Below are 18,279 nucleotides of genomic sequence, written 5' to 3'. Positions count from 1 at the left end.
TACTTTTGGGATTTGGCCTAGCCCGCCATTGTGAGCGCGGTCTTGGATTGCATTACAATGAACTGACCACAAACATAATGGATCCACTCAAGAAATGACACCGTCCAATCGCGCACGCCGTTTCGTCACTACATTATCTCTGGCATTAACGAGTATATTGAGAAGCGCTCGTATCGTATGTCGCCTTTATTGTCCATGGCGCTACGCTTTGTAATGCTTTTGGAATAAGGCCCCGATTCGATTGGACGTGGCCATTACTCCACTTGATGGCCTAAATGTGATGTTCGATGAAGACAATTGTCATCTATTTAATGTGCTTCCCATTTCCTGCCACGGTCAACTTGGCCTGACAGTTCTGAGGTCGTGGGTTCGATCCCGGGTCCAACCTCACTGTGGGGACTTGGCGTGTTCTCCCCGGGCTTGTGTGGCTTTTCTCTGGGTACTCGGGGGCAATGTTCCCTCTAATTTTTTGTTTGTCTGGGCAGAAAGAACCTCCCTGAGCACACTGAGTACCAGTGTGAACAACATCATCATCATTGCTCGCTATGGGCACACACCTGTATCACACCTGCCATAAGCAGGTGTATGTCTACTACACAAATGATTTAGTAATAATAAAATGTAATGATTAATATCTATGAATGGGCGGCTCGGCGAATGAGTGGTTCGTGCGTCGGCCTCACAGCTAAAAAAAAAAAAAGGGATTTTATTTTGTGTGCTCCATATGATTTGCTGTGCGCAGAGAAGACGAGAGTAGTGCGCAATTGCGCACGCGCGCGGCTTAGAGGGAACATTGCTCGGGGGTTTCTCCTACATGCCAAAAACATGCATGCTAGGCTAACTGGTTAAGTGCTAAATTGCCCCTAGCTAGGAGTGATTGGTTGTTTGTCTCTTTGTGCCGTCCGATTGGCTTTCCTGTAATTCTATTTTTATCGTGTTGTTTTTTTACCCCCTTTAAAAAAAATGTTTTAGGGATACATTTTTTGTAAATTGGTTTGTGCAACTATGAGCTCTAGGACTGGTGGTTTGTGGTGAATGGAAAATGAGCAAGAAGGAAGAAGGAGGGAGGGACACGTTCTCCTCCAAGGGGAGGTCCAGTGATGGAGTGGCAGAAGACAAGGGACAACCTCCAATCCCACCCTCCATAAATCCCCCTTGAGCCCGGATCGCTCTTCATGGAGAAGTAGTCTTCGTAAGCGAGCCCTCTTCCTTGTCTTCTGATATTTCTCTCCCAGATAGCGGCTGAATTTCCAGTACGACCAGCCATGGTGTGGGGATGGGTGACGGACTTCTTCACCTACGAGACAACGAAATCCGTGGTGGTCAAGAGCTGGTCGGTGGGGATCATCAACAGGATCGTGCAAGTCCTCATCATCGCTTATTTTGTCGGGTGAGTGATTGACATCCAATTTTTTTTAACGAGTGCCTATTTTGTCCTTCCATATTTTTCTATTACATGAATGTTTTTTTCTTTCTTATTTTGTCCTCCCATATTTCTCTATTACTTGATTCTTTCTTTCTGATCCATTAAACTAAACCCCCAAAATGCAACAAATACTCCATTGCAACTTATAATTTTTGTTCTATCATATTGTGCATTCTAATGAAATACAGTACTTGTTTATAAAAATAAAAAATCAAGTGGCCACTTCCTATAATTGCACTTTCAGCATCGGTCAGTTACAAATAAACTTTTGCATTTCACCCTAAAAGCAACAAAAATGTGATCTTTTGGAGGAAAAAAAATACATTTGGACATTTCGAATCATTTGCATGAAATGTAAATCCCAAGTAAGTCATGAATGTTTAAAAAGTGATTAAAGTATACTCTTGGTTACAGCTGGGTGTTCATCCACGAAAAAGCCTACCAGGTGTTCGATTCCGGCATCGAGTCGTCCGTCATGACCAAAGTCAAAGGATTCGGTTACCATCAAGAACGCATCATGGACGTGGCCGACTACGTTTTTCCCCAACAGGTAGGAAAAGCACTTGGATTGAAACGTAACGTATTTGTGAATGTAAAAGAATTGTCGGCATTTGACTGTGTGTGTGTGTGTGTGTGTGTGTTGTGTTTATAGGGTGCAGCTGTGTTTTGCATCATGACTAAACTCATCATCACTGAAAACCAATTCCAAGGAAAATGTGCAGAGGTAAAGTTTATTCTTATTTTGCAACATAAATTTCAACGCCACAAAGGAAAAAAGTTCACTTTAGCCACTGAAAAATACGATCTTTGACCTTTTGTCCTTTGGCAGCTGTGTCACAATTTGACGGCTCATAAACTGTCATTTCATAAGAAGAACAGTGTTGTTGTTGTTTTTAACTGATGGCTCTTATTCTGGCTGGGTGATGAAATCATGAATAAATAGGAATGGATTTTTTCACCATTTGGTGGGTTTCAACTGTGTGTGTGTGTGTTTCAAACTTTTGTGATCCTAGCGCTAATGGTCTTGCGTGTTTCAGAATGGGAAGCAGTACAAGTGTCAAGACGACTTTGACTGTGAAGAATTCGTCGATTCCATCCTCACGAACGGTAAATGACTTTTTTCTTCTCGGAGTGGACGCCCACCAAAGAGCGTTCGGTTTGTAGGGTTTAAAAAAAAAAACAATAAATACACCCAAATGGTTCCCTTGGCCAGCCATTGTTGCGACCTCCTCGCATTCTTTCAGGGAGGATTACGGGTGCGTGCCTTCGCAGCGAGGACCAAAGTCAGTGTGAGGTGGAGGGATGGTGCCCGGTGGAGAACGACAGGGTGGTCATGTGAGCGCTAGCTTGATTTTTTTTTGGACATTTTTTGCTCCCTTCTTACCCTCTTTCTTCCCTTCAGAGAACCCATGATAGACGTGCAAAACTTCACCATCTTCATCAAGAACAGCATCCGTTTCCCTCTCTTCAACATCACCAGGTGACCGAGTCCCTCATACCTGAGGGGCCGTCCTCATTGGTTGGCCTCGACCTGAGTTGACCTTGTGGAAATGTAACCCCTCAACCCCTCAGAGGAAACTTTCCTTCCAGCATGACGTCTGACGCTATCAGGAGCTGTAAATACCATCCCAAAAGCAACCCTTTCTGCCCCATCTTTGCCGTGGGCGACATACTGGAGCACACCGGGCAGAATGTCGTCGAGCTAGCCAAAAAAGTAGCGCTCGCACCTTTATGGGGTTTAAGTTTGGGTTTCCTAACTTATTTTTTTGTGTTGTTGTGTTGGGTTGATCTGAAATTTGCTTTTTTTTTTTAATCCCTTTTTTCTAGGGTGGTGAAATTGGAATCAACATAGAATGGAAGTGTAATCTGGACCTGGACATTGAGTATTGCGTCCCCAAGTATTCGTTCACCCGCCTGGACGCGCCTTTTGAAAAGAACGCCATCTCTAAGGGCTTCAACTTTAGGTTGCTTCTTCACCGAGTCCCGCCGTTATCTCGTTATCCTCATCGTCGTCCATTTTCCCCACGCAGGTTCGCCAAATACTACAAGACGCAGAACGGTACCGAATACCGGACGCTACACAAAGCTTTCGCCATCCGCTTTGATGTCATGGTCACCGGCCAAGTGAGTGAAAAGATGGATTTTATGGTTATTATATTATGCAATCTTTGACGACGTCTCGTTCCCGAGATGCCGCTATTTAACGTCAACGAAATCACGTTCCTAAGATTTTTCGAATCTGACAAATTCAACTTGTTTTTATTCAGGCCCACCCTCCTTTTTCCTAACGTTGTCGTTCCAGGCAGGAAAGTTTAACACCGTCCCGACGCTGATCAATCTGGTCGCCGCCTTCACTTCTATCGGTCTTGTAAGTTTCACATTATCCGATTTCGTATTTTTCATGCGGCACCTCTCTCCATTTTCATTTCTATTTTTTCTTTGACAGGGTACGGTTCTTTGCGATCTCATCTTGCTCAACTTCCTAAAAGGAGCGGCGCAGTACAAAGCCAAGAAATTTGAAGAGGTAAAATGCGGAATTTAATCCGCACCATATTTCCTCATTGACGGCTGCCCAAAATATAGAAAATATCACGCAGTTGTCAAATCGAATTGATTTGAGAATCGCGCAATATGATAAAGCAATATGATAAAGCAATATGATAAAGCAATATTTTGCATAGTGTATTTAAAAAAAAAACTTTATTGCTTTGTTACGAACGATAACAACAACAACTAACATGAAGACAGACCACCGTTCTGTAACCAACTATTTTTTCTTCTTTTTTCTTTTTCTTTTTCCCCTCTCACCTGGACTCGAAGGTATCGGAAGCTCAGATTGAAGCGAGCCTGATTCCGAGCCCCAGCAGCCAGATGTCCACCAAAGAAGGTATGAAGAGCTCCTGCGATTCCGGAGCTCTTTCGCTGGCCACTGCCGACCAGCCGCTGTGAAACTTAATGAACACAACCATGCTCTGTTCTCTCCAAGCCTGGATCCTGCCGTTTTTTTGCTTAAGGAATTTTGTAGAACTGAACTGCCTCTTTCTAGAGAACTGGTATTTATGATCGCTTCATTGGAGCTCACGGGCAGTCATTTTGTTTCTTTAAATCATTGAGCCACAGGGTGAAATCACCCTTATTCTTTTTAATACCTCATATTTCACCCTTAGAATGGAAATGCCAATAATATGCCCCACCCCCCAAAAAAACTACACACTACCAATGCAACATGGTGAAAGGTTTGTAAAGAATAATACTTTTTGCAAAAATGTTTATGAACTTGAAAGTTAAAATTATTTTCATGTTATATTTTTAGGACTTCATTCTTTAATATACTGACCATCATCCAGATTTCGGCAAGGTCTTTCTTAGGAATCTATTATCATAAAAAACCCATTTTGCAATATTGCTAGATTAAAAAACAAAGGAAAACTTGAGTAAAAAAATGATGGTTTCTGGATGTGGCGCCCTCTTGCGGTTGACATTCCAATGCTCATTTTAAGCATATAAGAAAACCTATCAAGTGCTTTTAGCTTGAAAAAGTCAAGTTGGTTTTCTTGTAAATCAGTGCATCATTGTACATTCACCCCCCAAAAATGACATACTGAATAACTTTTTCTATATTGAAACTGTTTATATGTGAGTATTTTCAATAGTTTGCTATTTAGATGCTCTTTTCCTGTGTTTATTTCTGTCATTTCGAGGGGAGACTTGAAAGGTATCATTCCATCGCAAACTTTCCCATTTTCCAATTATCGATAAACCCACGTAACCTTTTCCCTTATGAAAATTGTCTCTTGTTTGCTTTGCTTACACGAGGCCTCCTGAAAATAAACCTACGCCACACAGTCATTCTGAAATATTTCTGAGTGTGCGCATTTTGCATTGTGACTGTTTCACTCAAAATTGTGTTTATGACACTCCTTTAGACAGCGCGCACATGTGTGTGTGCCTGACATTAGATTTACAAATGGAGCATGATTAGTGGTCAGCGGGAGCGTTAATGGACTAGGGTGAGTTTCCTCTCGTCCCGTGAAAAATGCCATTATCGCTCAAAGCTTTTTTCTGTTTATTTTGCACACCCAGAATTTCATTTCATTTCAGTTGCTAACCCGATTGTCTCTTCCCAACGCACCCCGTGCGGAACCCGAATCCTTCGGCGTGGACCGAGCGAGTGCTTATTAGATGACTTGAAGAGGCTCTTTAAGGCTGGGACCGAGAAGGGAGGCCTCGGAGGATCGGCTGGCAATTAGCAGGCAGGCTTTATGCACTCGTTTGATGGCGCCGATCGATATCACGCGTGTAAGTGGAAAGCGTCAAGTACTCTTAACTTACCAAATGCTTTTTCATGATCGTTTGTGTTTACCTGGCTTGTGGGGATTGCTAGCTCATTGAATCGTTAGCCTGACCCGACAGATGTTAATAGCGCCATTAGCCGTTGCGTCGGGAGACGTGGCTTAAAATATCAATGAACCTCCTAGGATGACCTCGCGTGGACGTCAGAGGCCCGTCGTCGACATGATGTGAACATCATTTTTCTCAGAAACGACATCATGTAAAAATATAATTCTTTGTTTTTACACTCATTGGGTCCCAATTAGCCTAAATATTAAAGATAAAATAAAAATGCAAATACCTAATTTTTTGTTTGTCTGGACAGAAAGACAACCTCCCTGAGCACACTGAGTACCAGTGTGAGCAACATCATCATTGCTCGCTATGGGCACGAACCTGTATCACACCTGCCATAAGCAGGTGCATGTCTACTACACATAAATGATTTATTAATAATAAAATGTAATGATTTATATCTATGAATGGGCGGCCCGGCGGATGAGTGGTTCGCGCGTCGGCCTCACAGCAAAAAAAAAAAAAAAAAGGGATTTTATTTTGTGCGCTCCATATGATTTGCTATGCGCAGAGAAGACGAGAGTAGCGCGCAATTGCGCACGCGCGCAGCTTAGAGGGAACATTGGCCATAGGAGGTTAAATATAAAATTAATGACAGACTTTGACCCAAAAGGCAATTAAAAAAGTACAGATGTCCTGTTTTCGAACGTATAAAAAGAGCAGCTGAGTTTGCGAAAAAGTTAATGAGCAGATCGCGTACAAAAAGATGTGTTTGTTGAATTTGAATTCCAATCTATTTTAGAGACGTCACTAATGAAGATTTGCGTTGTTTATTCAAGGAAACCTCGGGGTCGTCATTTACACAATGTTTTTTTTAGAGGAACTTTGTGTAGGGACATTCGGTGATTGGCTGTCACGCCCTGACAATTCATTACTTTTAAAAAAAAATTTTTTTTTGGCTTGGGTACACCCTGGAACGGTTGATGAGGCACATCGCATAAAGAACCAATTGGAGTCTTCTTTGGTATGCAGGTTTTTGGCCTGAGTACAAAGAGAAAAGCAACAGAGCAAGGGAAGGGCACGCAAAATTTCCCAAGATGGTCAAAGGCGGGATTCAAAACCAAATCCTGACAACTGCCATCGTCCAACACGAGTTGGATATTTAGTAGAAAGTTTGGCATTTTCCCAAGCCCGAAAAAATCTGGGTACAAATCGTGTCAATGAAGATAAGAAAACAATACTTGAATGATCTCTACCCTCAACGGCTCATCACATGGTCTGCCACTCCCATAATGACACTTTAAAAAGTGATAGAGCTTGAACTTCTGCTCTGAAACAACAACGTGTTTTCAAACGCTGATTCCGTGGCCGACAGCCAATTGAAGTGGAAGAAGACATCCATTTAGTTTGGAGGGTTTGGGGATTTTAATGTTAATCACAAAAGAAAGCCAAATGTTTCTGCATGGTTTTTGAAATTGTTTTTGAGATTGTTTTTGTGCTTCCAGTATTGTGAAGCAGCTCAAATACAGTAATACCTCGTTTATCGCGGTTAATAGGTTCAAAGGCCTCCCAATAACCACATTTTTTATGTTGTGTACTTAATATTAGTTTCTGGACTTTTAAAACCCTCTCTTCAACTGCGACTTGCTTTTTTTCCCCCTATTTCATGTTTGTATTATTGTTCCTACACTCAAAACTTATCAAATATTTGGCAAATGTGGCGAATCTGACGATGAGAAAGAGGACAAATCCTTGGAAAAGTGTTGGTTTTCCCCATTTGTGTAGTTTTACACCACTGCAAACAAAAGCACAATCACACAAATATTCCGAAGTAATACTGCCAGCTTCGATTCAAACGGAAAATCCTTGAAAGGATGACATGGCCAAAATTGCCATTCCAATTTGTTGACCTCACAACTTTTTCAAGGTGCCATTTTTTATGCCAATATTCAATTTGATCTTCTAAATCTTGTACAAGCAATGTGAAAAGTCCTATTTCAGTAGAACAAGTCATCTATGTATGCTTCCTGGGGGTGTTTTTCCTCTTCAGGTTCCGAATCCAGGCGGGAAGGGCGGGTCGGCGCGCCGCCTTCTCTTCCTCCACCGCCATGCGTTCCTTCTCTTCTTCCTCATCTGAACCAGAGCCCAGCACCGTCCCATCGTCCTCTTCCGACTCCCAAGTGTCCAGCTCGGCTCGGATCGGCGGTATCTCCTGAACCGTCTCGGCGAAACGAACCCGCCGATTGGGCTCCAGTCGTCTCTGGAATGGAAAGACGTACAGTCAAAAGAGAACGTGGCCCGCTAAATTGTTACACAAAGTATTGAATTGTCACACTCACCCTTTTGCTTTCCTGTGAGGAATCTATACTCGGGAACGTGGGGTGTCGGAGGACGCTCCGGAGAGGGGGAGCGCCAGGAGAAACCTCGGAGGATGGACACCCGATGAAGGGCGCCATGTTCTCCTCTGCGTTGCCCATCACGTGGTTGTTCGCCGACTCTTCTGAAACCCCAAAACTGAATTCAACCTCTATGTCCATGGTATTCTTCATGCTTATCATTTTTTAAAATGCTTCCTGATATATGTTTGGGTTCTGACCTTGTCTGTTTTGCGTCCAGTTCTCGGCCGAGTGATGTTGTCTCTTCCTGTTGAGTCTGCTGGTCGGCGGGGAATCGTCCAGAATGTCTGCACGCTGCAAGCCATAGCGTAAAGTAAGTAAGTGTCATCACTCTACTTCAGCAGTGTCAAAGTCAGTTCATGCTAGCTCCATCTCACCCGTTTATTTTTGGCCCGAAAAGATAACTAACTTCCCGTCAACAAACGTTTAAATTCTAGTTTAACGGTGCCCATTTCAAAATTTTAAGCATTTACTTGTGTACGTACAGTATGATTTGAACGACTGGATCAGGCCGTATATTTAACAACTGTGCTTTAGTTGTTCATGTCGAGCCGTGGAATATCTACACATACAGACATACCTCTACTTACGAAAGGTTCAGGTTACGATTTTTTTATATGCAAATGAGTGACTCGAGATACGAAAAAGATCCAAGTTACGAAATTCCTCAAAAGGTCAATGCATTTCCTTGTCCGTTATTTTATTTTCAATTCTCCTTAAGTGATTAAAAAGGATACAAATGTAGGATTTTTGTAGGAAATTTGTGTTTCCTCATATCTTTCATACAAAATTGGGACCAGAATCTGACCAATTTTAAAGGGTTTAGTTGGTAGTTGTGTGAGGACTGTGGAACAAATTAGCGAATTTACATATAAAGTACACTTCTACTTACAACATTTTCAAGTTACAAAAAAGTTCTGGAACCAATTTGTTTTGTAAAAAATCGATTTTTCTGACTCTGAGTTGCATTTTTAAGGTCAAAAAGTGCAATTTGGACTTTTTTTCAGTACATGCAACACTTTTAGACAAAAAAATGACTTTGTTAATTTAAAGCACCATGAAGATTCCAAGTTTATCGCCCCTTCGCCTGTATATTCTGACTGCAAAATATTATCTATCAACACAAGGGTCATTTTCAGGAGAAACTCTGTCACAAATGTGGCTTGACTCAATAAAGTTTGAGGAACACACAAAAAAAAGCTGGTTTGAAAAGTTAAGTGTTCTCTAACCTCGACGTTGGAATTTCTTGGTGACCAAAATTCACTGTCCTTAATTGGCTCGTGGGATTGGCTTTGACCTTGTTCCATTGGCTGAAACTGATCCGCTTCTTCCGTAGACGCTTCCGGAAGATCCTTGTTGCAGGGAAAGTTATAAAGTGGCAACAACTCGCCACCTCTGAAGCTCCACTGCCTGTTCAAACTTTCCGAGTGGTGGGTTGCAAAAGCAGACGGAACGCTAAGAGTTGCTCGCGGCGTCACGTCCGGGCCGTTCAAGGTATTCTCTGCTATTGTGCGGTTGGTTGAGGCAGAGTTCAGAAACTTGGCCCACTCTTGACCCGCGATAATCTCATCCAGCAAGCTGACGGAACCGAAACCGAACGGAAATTTCTCACCGGATCTGAAAAGACAGAAATCCAAATTCACAGCATGCAATTAACACCGTCACAAGAATTCAGAGACTTTTTTTGTACTTTTAAAGTACAGTCCCTGGAAACATTTGACGTATTTTGCTTGGGGGTGTCAAACCATCAGTCTGCAACAGTCAGAGCACAGAATTGCCGCGTGATTTTTACCCGATGAATGCCTCAATGGTGTCGTCCTCTAACGGCGGCGAAGGGTTTTCTCTCTCTTCTCCGTCTTGATTCAAGGTGTCGACAAGACGGCTTTGCGCGGAAGTCTAAGAATAATATCAGATTTGAGTCTCCCGAGGAGAAATTAGCAACTTTGCATCACTTACCTCCTTGGCCCAATCCTCCGCGGACTCTCGTTCCTTTTTGTGAGACCTTTCGACCCATCTTTCCTTGAGTTTCTGCGTCCATCTCTTTGCTTTGCTTTCAGAAAAGCGTGGTTTCCTCTTGGTCGAGCTTTTCTGAGGTACCGTTTGCATATCTTTCCATTTGGACATATTTTCAAATCCATTTCCCACATGAAAGGAATGATTCTCTGAGAAACGGCTGCTCCCCCAATACCAGTCCTGATCATTCAGTTTGAAGCCACTCTCTGATTCTTGCTTTCCAGATATCATGTCCTTTTTTGGCAAAGTATCGGTTCCCTCCGAGTGATTAGTAGAATGCTCCAAAGGCGCAACTACAGTCGTGTGACTGTCGACTTTTGGGAAGGAAAAATGACCTCTGTACTGTCCAATGTCGTGAACTGGCTTAAATCCCTCAACAACTTTAGGGCTAAATTCGCCAGCCGCTAAAAAAGGCGCTTGGGGTCTTTTTGCAGGATCGTCCAACACGTAGCCGTTCGTAAGAACGTCCTTTTCTATTTCTTGACGGGGGGATTCGTATACGAGCCTCTCGCGTCCAGGCTGGAGTTTCAGTCTCTCCAACATGGACTGCAGTAAAGCTTGACTGTCTGGCTGAGACATTGAGTTGCAAAACAGTGGCTCTTAAAAAAATCTCAACTAATTATGATGCACTAAATGAGAGTGTGGCTTTAAAGAATGCAGTTAAAAATAAAGCTCTTTTTATGACACATATTGGTCAAGAGAATCAACAATTTTAGGCCCTTTCCAGTCCGTTCCCATGATTTTTCTCACCTAATGCAAGGGTATATATCCTCTTCTTGATTTATAATGGTATGTCCATAGTTCCTCAAGTGAGAGTTTTTCGTCTTATGTAATGCCATCTTGTTTGTATTTTATATTTCTGGTTGTCCTAAACTTTGGCAGAACTATCAGCTCGATGAGGTCTAGTTTTTGGAGATTCCTCTTTCTCTACCCGTGTCTTTCTTCGATTAATTTGTCAATAATATTTGCAGTCGTTCCGTTCGAGACGTCCATGTCAGATGTGATGGGCGGGCAGACGGTGCGCAGCAATGTTCGGCGAAACAGCAAAGCAGACTTACAAGAAAGACCAGTATGGTGAGATAATTGTGCCCTGATAGCAACTCCTTTTCCTTCTCTCTACCTATTCCTTTCCAATGCTTTTCATAGTTGTGCAGTGATGGAGAAAACATCAAGTGCAGCATCTGCTTGACTTTTGCCTTGTCATGTCTTTTTATGAATACTACCATACCAGTGGTAAGTGTTGTCTGTGCAGATTTTTCAAATAAACTTTTTTTAGGATACAAATATGAGATTTAAAGCTTCACCACTAGGTCCACAAATACCAACAACAAACAGACATAAATAATCGATAAATAACAACAATAACAAAAATACATAATAAATAAGTCATATCTAGTCAATATAAAAAGGAGTATCTGACACTGATTGGCTTTACAACATCAAAAGTTGCTCTTCACACCTATGTTTTATATATTTATTCTCAATTTCAACCGTTAATACGGTTAACGATTTCGACATTTTGGGGACGGTGGATTATTTGTATTTCAGTTTATTAAATATACATAAATATCACATATAGATAGCTAGATGCGCCAATGCGTTCGCTGAGCACGTGAGTAAATATCAGAGATTCAATTAATTGTACGGTACTTATACGCATGCGTAAAATACGCCCCTTCATCCAACCTCGTCTTTCGGATTGGACCACATTGCGGAAGTGCTTTTTGTCGCGGCATAAACAACGATGCACACGGTGAAGTCAAAGCTTTTTCACTTTTAACTGTTATTTAATACATTTACAAACGGAGTATGACAACGCCATATGGAATACATTCGCTTTCTGTGCAAATGAGTGCTGTTCCTCCCGAGCAAATAGTTGCATTTTTAGTTACGAATTGCAAGTAAAATTCTGTTACTCCAGTTTAAAATGGACTGCGTTGTAACCGGCGGAATGGTCAAAGGTAAGTCCGTTTTTCCCCTTTCTTTTACATTTTGTGTGCTTTGCTTTAATCATGTTAAAAAGTTACAATTAAGTTCTACGTATATGTCCTGTTAAGTGCTGGCCAAAGCTATCCAGTCCTTGTCCAGAATTGGCGACGAGCTCTACATTGAGCCCCAGAACGATGGGGTAAACTTGATTTTGATGGACGCTTCCCAGTTAAAATCACTGGTTATGTATTTTAAGGATATGTGATTATTTGTTTTTGTAGTTAGCCCTGCGGTCTGTCAACTCTTCGCGATCAGCTTACGGTTGCTTCCAGTTTACGTCACTCTTCTTTAGCAGGTTAGATTCAGTTAGATTCACGTTGACGTGTCATATACTGACTATTTGTGTTTCCCCTCTCATTTGGGCAGGTATACCACCCCCAACGGGAAGACCTTCCGCTGCAAGATGGCGATAAAGGTGTGTTCAGTTCATGGTTTGAATATCTTGGCCTCCAGTTTAAAAACAAAAAAAATCCAATCATTTTATCCTTTAAATGACGCCACATTCAATCAGGAGACTCAAATTAAAGTTCGGTTCGTGGGCCGGATTCATTTTTAGCGTGCTGTAGATTTGACACCCCTGTGCTAAATCAATGTTTTTGTGTGTGTATTTATGTCATCGGAATATGAAAACATCCAGAGCGTGCAGGCCGTGTTCAAGTCACTTTCTTCTCTGGATAAGACGGTGGAAAAGTGTCACATCACGCTAGACGAGAAGAAAGATCGCCTGACCTTCGTGCTGCATTGCAAACACGGTATATTGCATGGTCATGCCACTTCCTCCAGCAGCTGGCGTCACTTCATGTAAGGGATATGTTCATCCATTTTTTTCCCTCCCCGTTTTTGTGATCCGCAGGTCTCTTGAAGACTCGCAACCTTTCGTTCCAGGACAGCGAGAGCTTACAGGCGGTGTTCGACAAGGACGCTTGCGGGAATGTATTTCGAGCCGATTCAAGGTTTGTTGACGCTCTCCTTTTTTCCCCCCGCATTTCATTTTCTGGGTTTCTGTAGATTTTCAAAATGAGTCTTTGCGAAGAAACTGAATTTGAACATTGTCGTGAAATTCACTTTCTGCCGACACACCTTGCATTTCTCAGGTTACTGGTGGACACGGTGGCACATTTCCCGCCTTCTCTGGAGGAAGTGACACTTTCGGTTAGCGACCAACGAATGTGGCTCCGCAGTCACGTGGAAGAGGAGTCGGGTGACTTGCAAAGTTTTTCCTGCACTATTAAAAAAAAAGAAAAAAATACATTGAAAATTGACTCCCTTTACACTGCTGTTGCGCTTTTTCTTTTCCCCCTCAGCGCAGTCCAAGGCCACGCTAACGGAACTCTTTTTAACTTCGGAGGAATTTAAGCATTTTGCCGTCCGGGCTCAGACCAGCATCACCTTCTGTCTCAAGGAGCTACGGGTGGGAACTGCAGACATTTCATGAAGCAAAAAAGCCTTGATGACATTGCGTTTCTCTCCCCCGCAGGGTTTGCTACCTTTTGCCGAGACTGTCGGTCTCCCTATTTCCATATATTTTGATGAGCCGGGCAGGTATGCTTATTCACTCCACAAACTATGTTCACGCTTATTTATCTATTTGTCTTTTTTTTAATTTATTTTTATTAGTCCGTTGGTGCTCTCTGTATCAGACAGTGTCGTGGAGGGAAACTTTGTGCTGGCCACACTTTTGGAGGAGAACACAAACCAGACAAGAAGGTAACAAACAACCAAAAAAAAGCACGATTCGTCAAGGTAAACATTCATTGGTTTGGTTCAGACGACACAGTCCCCCTGCACCCCCACCCGATGACTTTCTGAACGATGACATGGACTCCTACCTCATCGCCATGGATACCAGTATCGCCCCGGGTCCGCCGGCACCGGAACCCGTCGATCCAAAACGGAATTCGGTGGTAAATCACAAGACGAGGCCGCGCACTGAAGAGATGGGCGAAGAGGAGGAAACTGCCGGAAAAGATGGGCCACCGAATAAGAAGGTTTATTTTTTACCTTTCCTCTGTAAACATAGTGGGTGGAGTTAAAAGTGGTTTGCGATCATTTTTTTTAAAAAATTGCTAGTCAAAACCGTTTTGTTCCATCGCAGTTCTGCGCGCTGTTGTTCGGGTCGGTGCTTCCCGCATCGTCTCGGAAGAGCACCCAGCCGATGAGCAACCAGGAAGTGCTGGCCAGTGACAGCGAGGACGAAACGCAACTTGACTGACTCTTGGAAAATGATTCGTTCATTTTCCACTTTTTGGTTGGACATTTTGTCTTTTTGCTGCGAGAAACTCATGCACAGAGTGTAAATTCATCCTATTTTTCTATTAATAACTGTTTTTTTTAAATCATGTTGAAACATATTTTTCTTGGAATAAACTCAACAAAAGGAAGCAAAAGTTTATTGATGATGGTATAAAGCACCTGAGCGCCTCCACACAAGTCACTGGCTGCCATTGATGGCGCTAGATGTCCAAAAACTCTTCTCTTTTTCAACTACTGTAGATTGGACATCACTGGATGGATTAAAAGTAAGCTTCTGCATACGAAGAAGATTTCATGCACTCCTTTTCCACCTGAAAACCTTTCCCCCTTGTTTGTGGTTTCCTCCTTTCCTTCTCTTTCTCCGTCTTGGTCACCCTTTCCCCCTCTTTGCCTCTTTTTTCCGGCTCGCGCCGCCACCATCGCTTCTTCTCCCCAGAGTTGGCCCTCTCCTCTTCAAGCCGCTGGCCCGCATCATCGCTAAAATCCTGGATCAAGATGGTGGGGACTTGGATGCTGTAGCCAGACGCCTTGTGGAAAACACCCACGCGATCACCAGGTACACCTTTTGTTTGGACTTGGCAAATTACGGCGTTTGAGGGTTCGCCGTCGCAGGGGTTTTGATCGAAGGGATCTTTACCGGGCCGTCGCGTCGTCTTTGAGTCGTGGGAGGCGGCAGACTTGCCGAAAAGTGGAGACTGCAAGTTGAGCTCGTAGCGACTCGGCCAATCGTTTGTCCCCGATGAGCAGTGCCTGGAAAGGCCATCCCGTGCGCTGACCCCGCCCCCTTTTCTCCATCTCTGCAGCGGAAAAGGCGGGGGCGACAAGCGGGAGGTCGAGTGGGCCAGCGGCGCGGACGGATCTCCCGTCTCTCTCTCTTCCTCGTCCACCGGAGCCCTCGCCCACGCCTGTCGATACCCGTGGCAACGACCCCTGGGGTCGAAAGCGGACGCGGGTCTGTCTTTTCTCCACTTTGCCAGCGCCTTCTCCGTGTGTTTTTCCAAATCGACGGAAGAGAGTGGAACGGCGCACACCTGTGATCAAGGTATGACAGAATGTATCAAATCACATGCCAAGGTGTTTGTGAAAATAGGTCACGTTGACACGCCTGCGTGTCGTGGTATATCGCCCATACCTCCGCTACGAAGGCGTCCCCGTCCTCTTTTTGGAGCACGGGGCTGACGTCTCTGAGCTTTTGCAGGGTCTCCATTTGGCCTTGACACCGTTTCCTCTGCTCGGCCCGACCCAGGACGCCGCGCACCAGCACCACCGCTACCTGCAGAAGTACGCGCACCCCTTTGGGTGATAGGTAGGGGTCAGTCTTGTCGTCATAACAATGTTACAGTATTTCACAATGAAAACATTTTCCAGTGCTGTTTCCTTTGCTCAAAACAACTTCAATATCATGGCTCTTTATTTTTATTTTTATTTTTTTGTGAGGTAAGCGGAGCATGGCTAGTAAAATTTTCCTCGCGGCCCCCCTTCCTACTGTAGGGGGATGTGGACTGAGATAGTTTCACACTGAAATAACACAATTATTCATTTGAAAATTCTTTTATCCGGGGCCCCTCAGCGCCCACACCCTCAATTAACAAACCAACAAGAAAAATACATATTGAGACACACATGCTACCTCCAAACGTAGTGGTGCTATTGTGATACAATTGTAATATTTAACATTGGACATCATGTGACTTACCATTGCAGAAAAACAAGTCCCACACCCGGAGGAGAGCGTCGAAAGGCAGTTGGCGTGCAAACAAACACATCAGCCAGTCGGTGGCAAACATGAGAGGCTCCACTTGGTGTCGCTGCAAGTGTTTGTGCACAGACGGGCAAGTCTTTTTCAGAACTCGGGTCAACACGGTCGTATCGAACAAGACTCCTTCCTGCACCACACAATGCACTTCATTCATCACTTGCCTTCCTAAACATAGATCGAAAAAAAAAGCCCTTGAAATTGAACACACACCAGTAGGGGGCTATAGTAGCCAGGTAGGTAGCGCTCGCTAATCTGGACCAAACACCAGAAGGCCTCCTGCCAAACTCGGAAAGTCGGCATCCATAAAAACAGATTAGAACGCCATTTTTTTTAAGTTTGACGCACACGTTATGGTATTCGGACTACCTCTGCCGGCATGTTCATCAGAAGAACAGCGGCCACCGGCCCTTGCGCTTGACAGTAGCCTTCTTCTGGTTTATATTGGGTGTAGGCTTTTAACACCCGGAACAAATCTTGCTGCCTATACACATGAAGTTAACCACTATTTTGTCTTTCTTTTTTGACGGTTTCAGGAGAAAGATCCCATACCCGTGCCCGTCTTTTGAGAGGAACATCTCGTGGAAAGGGAATTGGCGGTCCAGATCTCTGTGGATGATGTCCACCCACTTGCGCAGAGCCGCCCGTGTTTCGAGGGACTGACACGGAAGATGAGTTGTCGAGTGATCCGCCACGTGGAACCAGATGGTAGTTTTTTTTTTTTTTTTTTACGTACCTGGAGAAGGTGTTTGTTGTGCTTCATCCTGTTGGTGGCGCCACACAGCAGAGGCCAACACTTGGCTCGAAGCGATGTCGGAATGCCTTTCTGACATTGCACTTTGACCTGCGCACATGTCGCATGTGTTTCTAAACACAGAGAATTTTTACAAAAGTCCAAATGTGCGGGTGTCAATCAATCACACACACCATATTAGACGTCTTTAATAAGATGCTTTGCCATTGGTCCATGATGTTGATCCATTTGGCTTCCCTCCGCCTGACTTGTTGAGGATTTGGGCTCACCATCCTGCGGTAAATATGCAAATGATGTTTTTACATTCCTCAGAAATAACACGAGATGTCAATCAGGTGAAAAACCACGCAGTAGGAAAGATCATTTCAGTTCTGATAACTCTTATTGTGTCAGTTGTCTCGGTCCTCACGACAATGATTTGAATGACTGCCATTTTACACGAGACTGGATATGATATAGACATGCTAACGATACTTTCATTACAGAAGCGCTTCAAAAGCAAGACAGGAAACAGGAAAACCACAGCGTGGGGCTGAGATAGATAGCTTCATGGTAACAGGTGAGTTTGTAATCAGTGTGGCATATAAAGACAAATGCACAATACAGCTTAGAATCCAAGTGTTGCATTCAAGTCCAACAAAGGCAAGAGAAGTGTATTAGAGTATTCTGTGTACTGGTGGCCAGCCAGAGACTGCGGGTATATTGAAAAAAATGATATAATGAATGGATGAAAATGACCCAACTTTTATTCTTAGGCTACCCATATCATAAAAGGGAGAATTGCTCACCGAGATTGGGATCCACTGGGAACTATGAAGCCAAAGCGGTCTGTCTCAAGTTCAGGACTGACCTCCGATCCAGAACGGTCTTCATCACTGACCTTCTTTATATCCGTACAACTCGATGGCTTCAACATTTCACTGGAAGATCAGAAGAGACTGATTTCAACCTGCTTAGCATTTTTTAAATCAACTCAATATTGGTGAGTTTAAACTACAAACAACATACATTTATTTTCCCCCAATTATTTTTTTTAAATTACCTTCTTGCATATCGTGCCTGTTTTCGTCAGTGAAAATGACTGAACTGAAGGTATGTGAGATTCTGTAGTAGTGTTAGCAATAAACAACTTCCTCTTTGACGCCTCCCCCTTTTTTCTGCTGCCATCTCGCACTGTTACTGACGCATGATGTTGTCCACTTCTCTCTAACTGAACCATGTGGACATTTATGAAAAATAAGTCTTTCTGGGGGAGGCATAGTGACCGCTGGAAAATGACACGTCATGACATCAGTGTGAATAGAAAATGCACTACTACTCCCTTTACAAAAAGTTCATTTGCACT

General features: G+C 43.4%; 4 protein-coding genes across 6 annotated transcripts; 2 read left to right on the top strand and 2 right to left on the bottom strand.

The window, feature by feature from the left end:
- The first annotated feature begins 1,225 nt into the window (after nucleotides 1-1,225).
- Nucleotides 1,226-4,881, top strand: p2rx3a (purinergic receptor P2X, ligand-gated ion channel, 3a). The gene is made up of 14 exons (XM_077609716.1): nucleotides 1,226-1,390; nucleotides 1,841-1,976; nucleotides 2,079-2,150; nucleotides 2,464-2,533; nucleotides 2,671-2,761; nucleotides 2,829-2,906; nucleotides 2,999-3,140; nucleotides 3,254-3,390; nucleotides 3,457-3,550; nucleotides 3,729-3,794; nucleotides 3,873-3,950; nucleotides 4,247-4,313; nucleotides 4,413-4,479; nucleotides 4,594-4,881. Coding segments are annotated over exons 1-14 (1,224 nt in total). The 5' UTR covers nucleotides 1,226-1,265; the 3' UTR covers nucleotides 4,595-4,881.
- Nucleotides 4,882-5,527: 646 nt separating this feature from the next.
- Nucleotides 5,528-14,956, top strand: rad9a (RAD9 checkpoint clamp component A). Of its 3 annotated transcripts, none has more exons than XM_077608881.1 (16): nucleotides 5,528-5,725; nucleotides 7,824-8,311; nucleotides 8,390-8,482; nucleotides 11,154-11,251; nucleotides 11,329-11,415; nucleotides 12,240-12,310; nucleotides 12,393-12,466; nucleotides 12,538-12,586; nucleotides 12,809-12,923; nucleotides 13,025-13,124; nucleotides 13,266-13,372; nucleotides 13,476-13,582; nucleotides 13,649-13,713; nucleotides 13,789-13,878; nucleotides 13,940-14,159; nucleotides 14,267-14,956. In XM_077608881.1, the coding sequence occupies exons 5-16, from the start codon at nucleotides 11,385-11,387 to the stop codon at nucleotides 14,381-14,383; spliced, it is 1,146 nt and encodes a 381-aa protein (XP_077465007.1). In that variant the 5' UTR covers nucleotides 5,528-5,725; nucleotides 7,824-8,311; nucleotides 8,390-8,482; nucleotides 11,154-11,251; nucleotides 11,329-11,384; the 3' UTR covers nucleotides 14,384-14,956. The 3 variants fall into 3 exon arrangements, with proteins under 3 accessions (XP_077465007.1, XP_077465008.1, XP_077465005.1); XM_077608882.1 differs by having other exon boundaries at nucleotides 8,390-8,486; XM_077608879.1 differs by lacking the exons at nucleotides 5,528-5,725; nucleotides 7,824-8,311; nucleotides 8,390-8,482; nucleotides 11,154-11,251; nucleotides 11,329-11,415 and adding an exon at nucleotides 11,876-12,143 and having other exon boundaries at nucleotides 14,267-14,953.
- On the bottom strand, nucleotides 7,175-11,291 carry LOC144082061 (uncharacterized). The gene is made up of 6 exons (XM_077608878.1): nucleotides 10,126-11,291; nucleotides 9,962-10,065; nucleotides 9,399-9,786; nucleotides 8,370-8,463; nucleotides 8,113-8,273; nucleotides 7,175-8,033 (listed from the first exon to the last, which is right to left on the bottom strand). The coding sequence occupies exons 1-6, from the start codon at nucleotides 10,759-10,761 to the stop codon at nucleotides 7,788-7,790; spliced, it is 1,629 nt and encodes a 542-aa protein (XP_077465004.1). The 5' UTR covers nucleotides 10,762-11,291; the 3' UTR covers nucleotides 7,175-7,787.
- Nucleotides 14,535-18,129, bottom strand: tbc1d10c (TBC1 domain family, member 10C). Its single transcript, XM_077609901.1, has 10 exons — nucleotides 17,977-18,129; nucleotides 17,723-17,854; nucleotides 17,108-17,207; nucleotides 16,917-17,024; nucleotides 16,733-16,839; nucleotides 16,550-16,664; nucleotides 16,394-16,459; nucleotides 16,121-16,310; nucleotides 15,557-15,717; nucleotides 14,535-15,455 (listed from the first exon to the last, which is right to left on the bottom strand). Exons 2-10 carry the CDS (start codon nucleotides 17,848-17,850, stop codon nucleotides 14,685-14,687), a joined length of 1,746 nt encoding a protein of 581 aa, XP_077466027.1. The 5' UTR covers nucleotides 17,851-17,854; nucleotides 17,977-18,129; the 3' UTR covers nucleotides 14,535-14,684.
- Between the last annotated feature and the right edge of the window lie 150 nt (nucleotides 18,130-18,279).

Source organism: Stigmatopora argus, chromosome 9 (genome assembly GCF_051989625.1).
Source record: "Stigmatopora argus isolate UIUO_Sarg chromosome 9, RoL_Sarg_1.0, whole genome shotgun sequence".
NCBI classification, from domain to species: Eukaryota; Metazoa; Chordata; class Actinopteri; order Syngnathiformes; family Syngnathidae; genus Stigmatopora; species Stigmatopora argus.
This window is presented reverse-complemented; position numbering and strand designations above follow the sequence as displayed.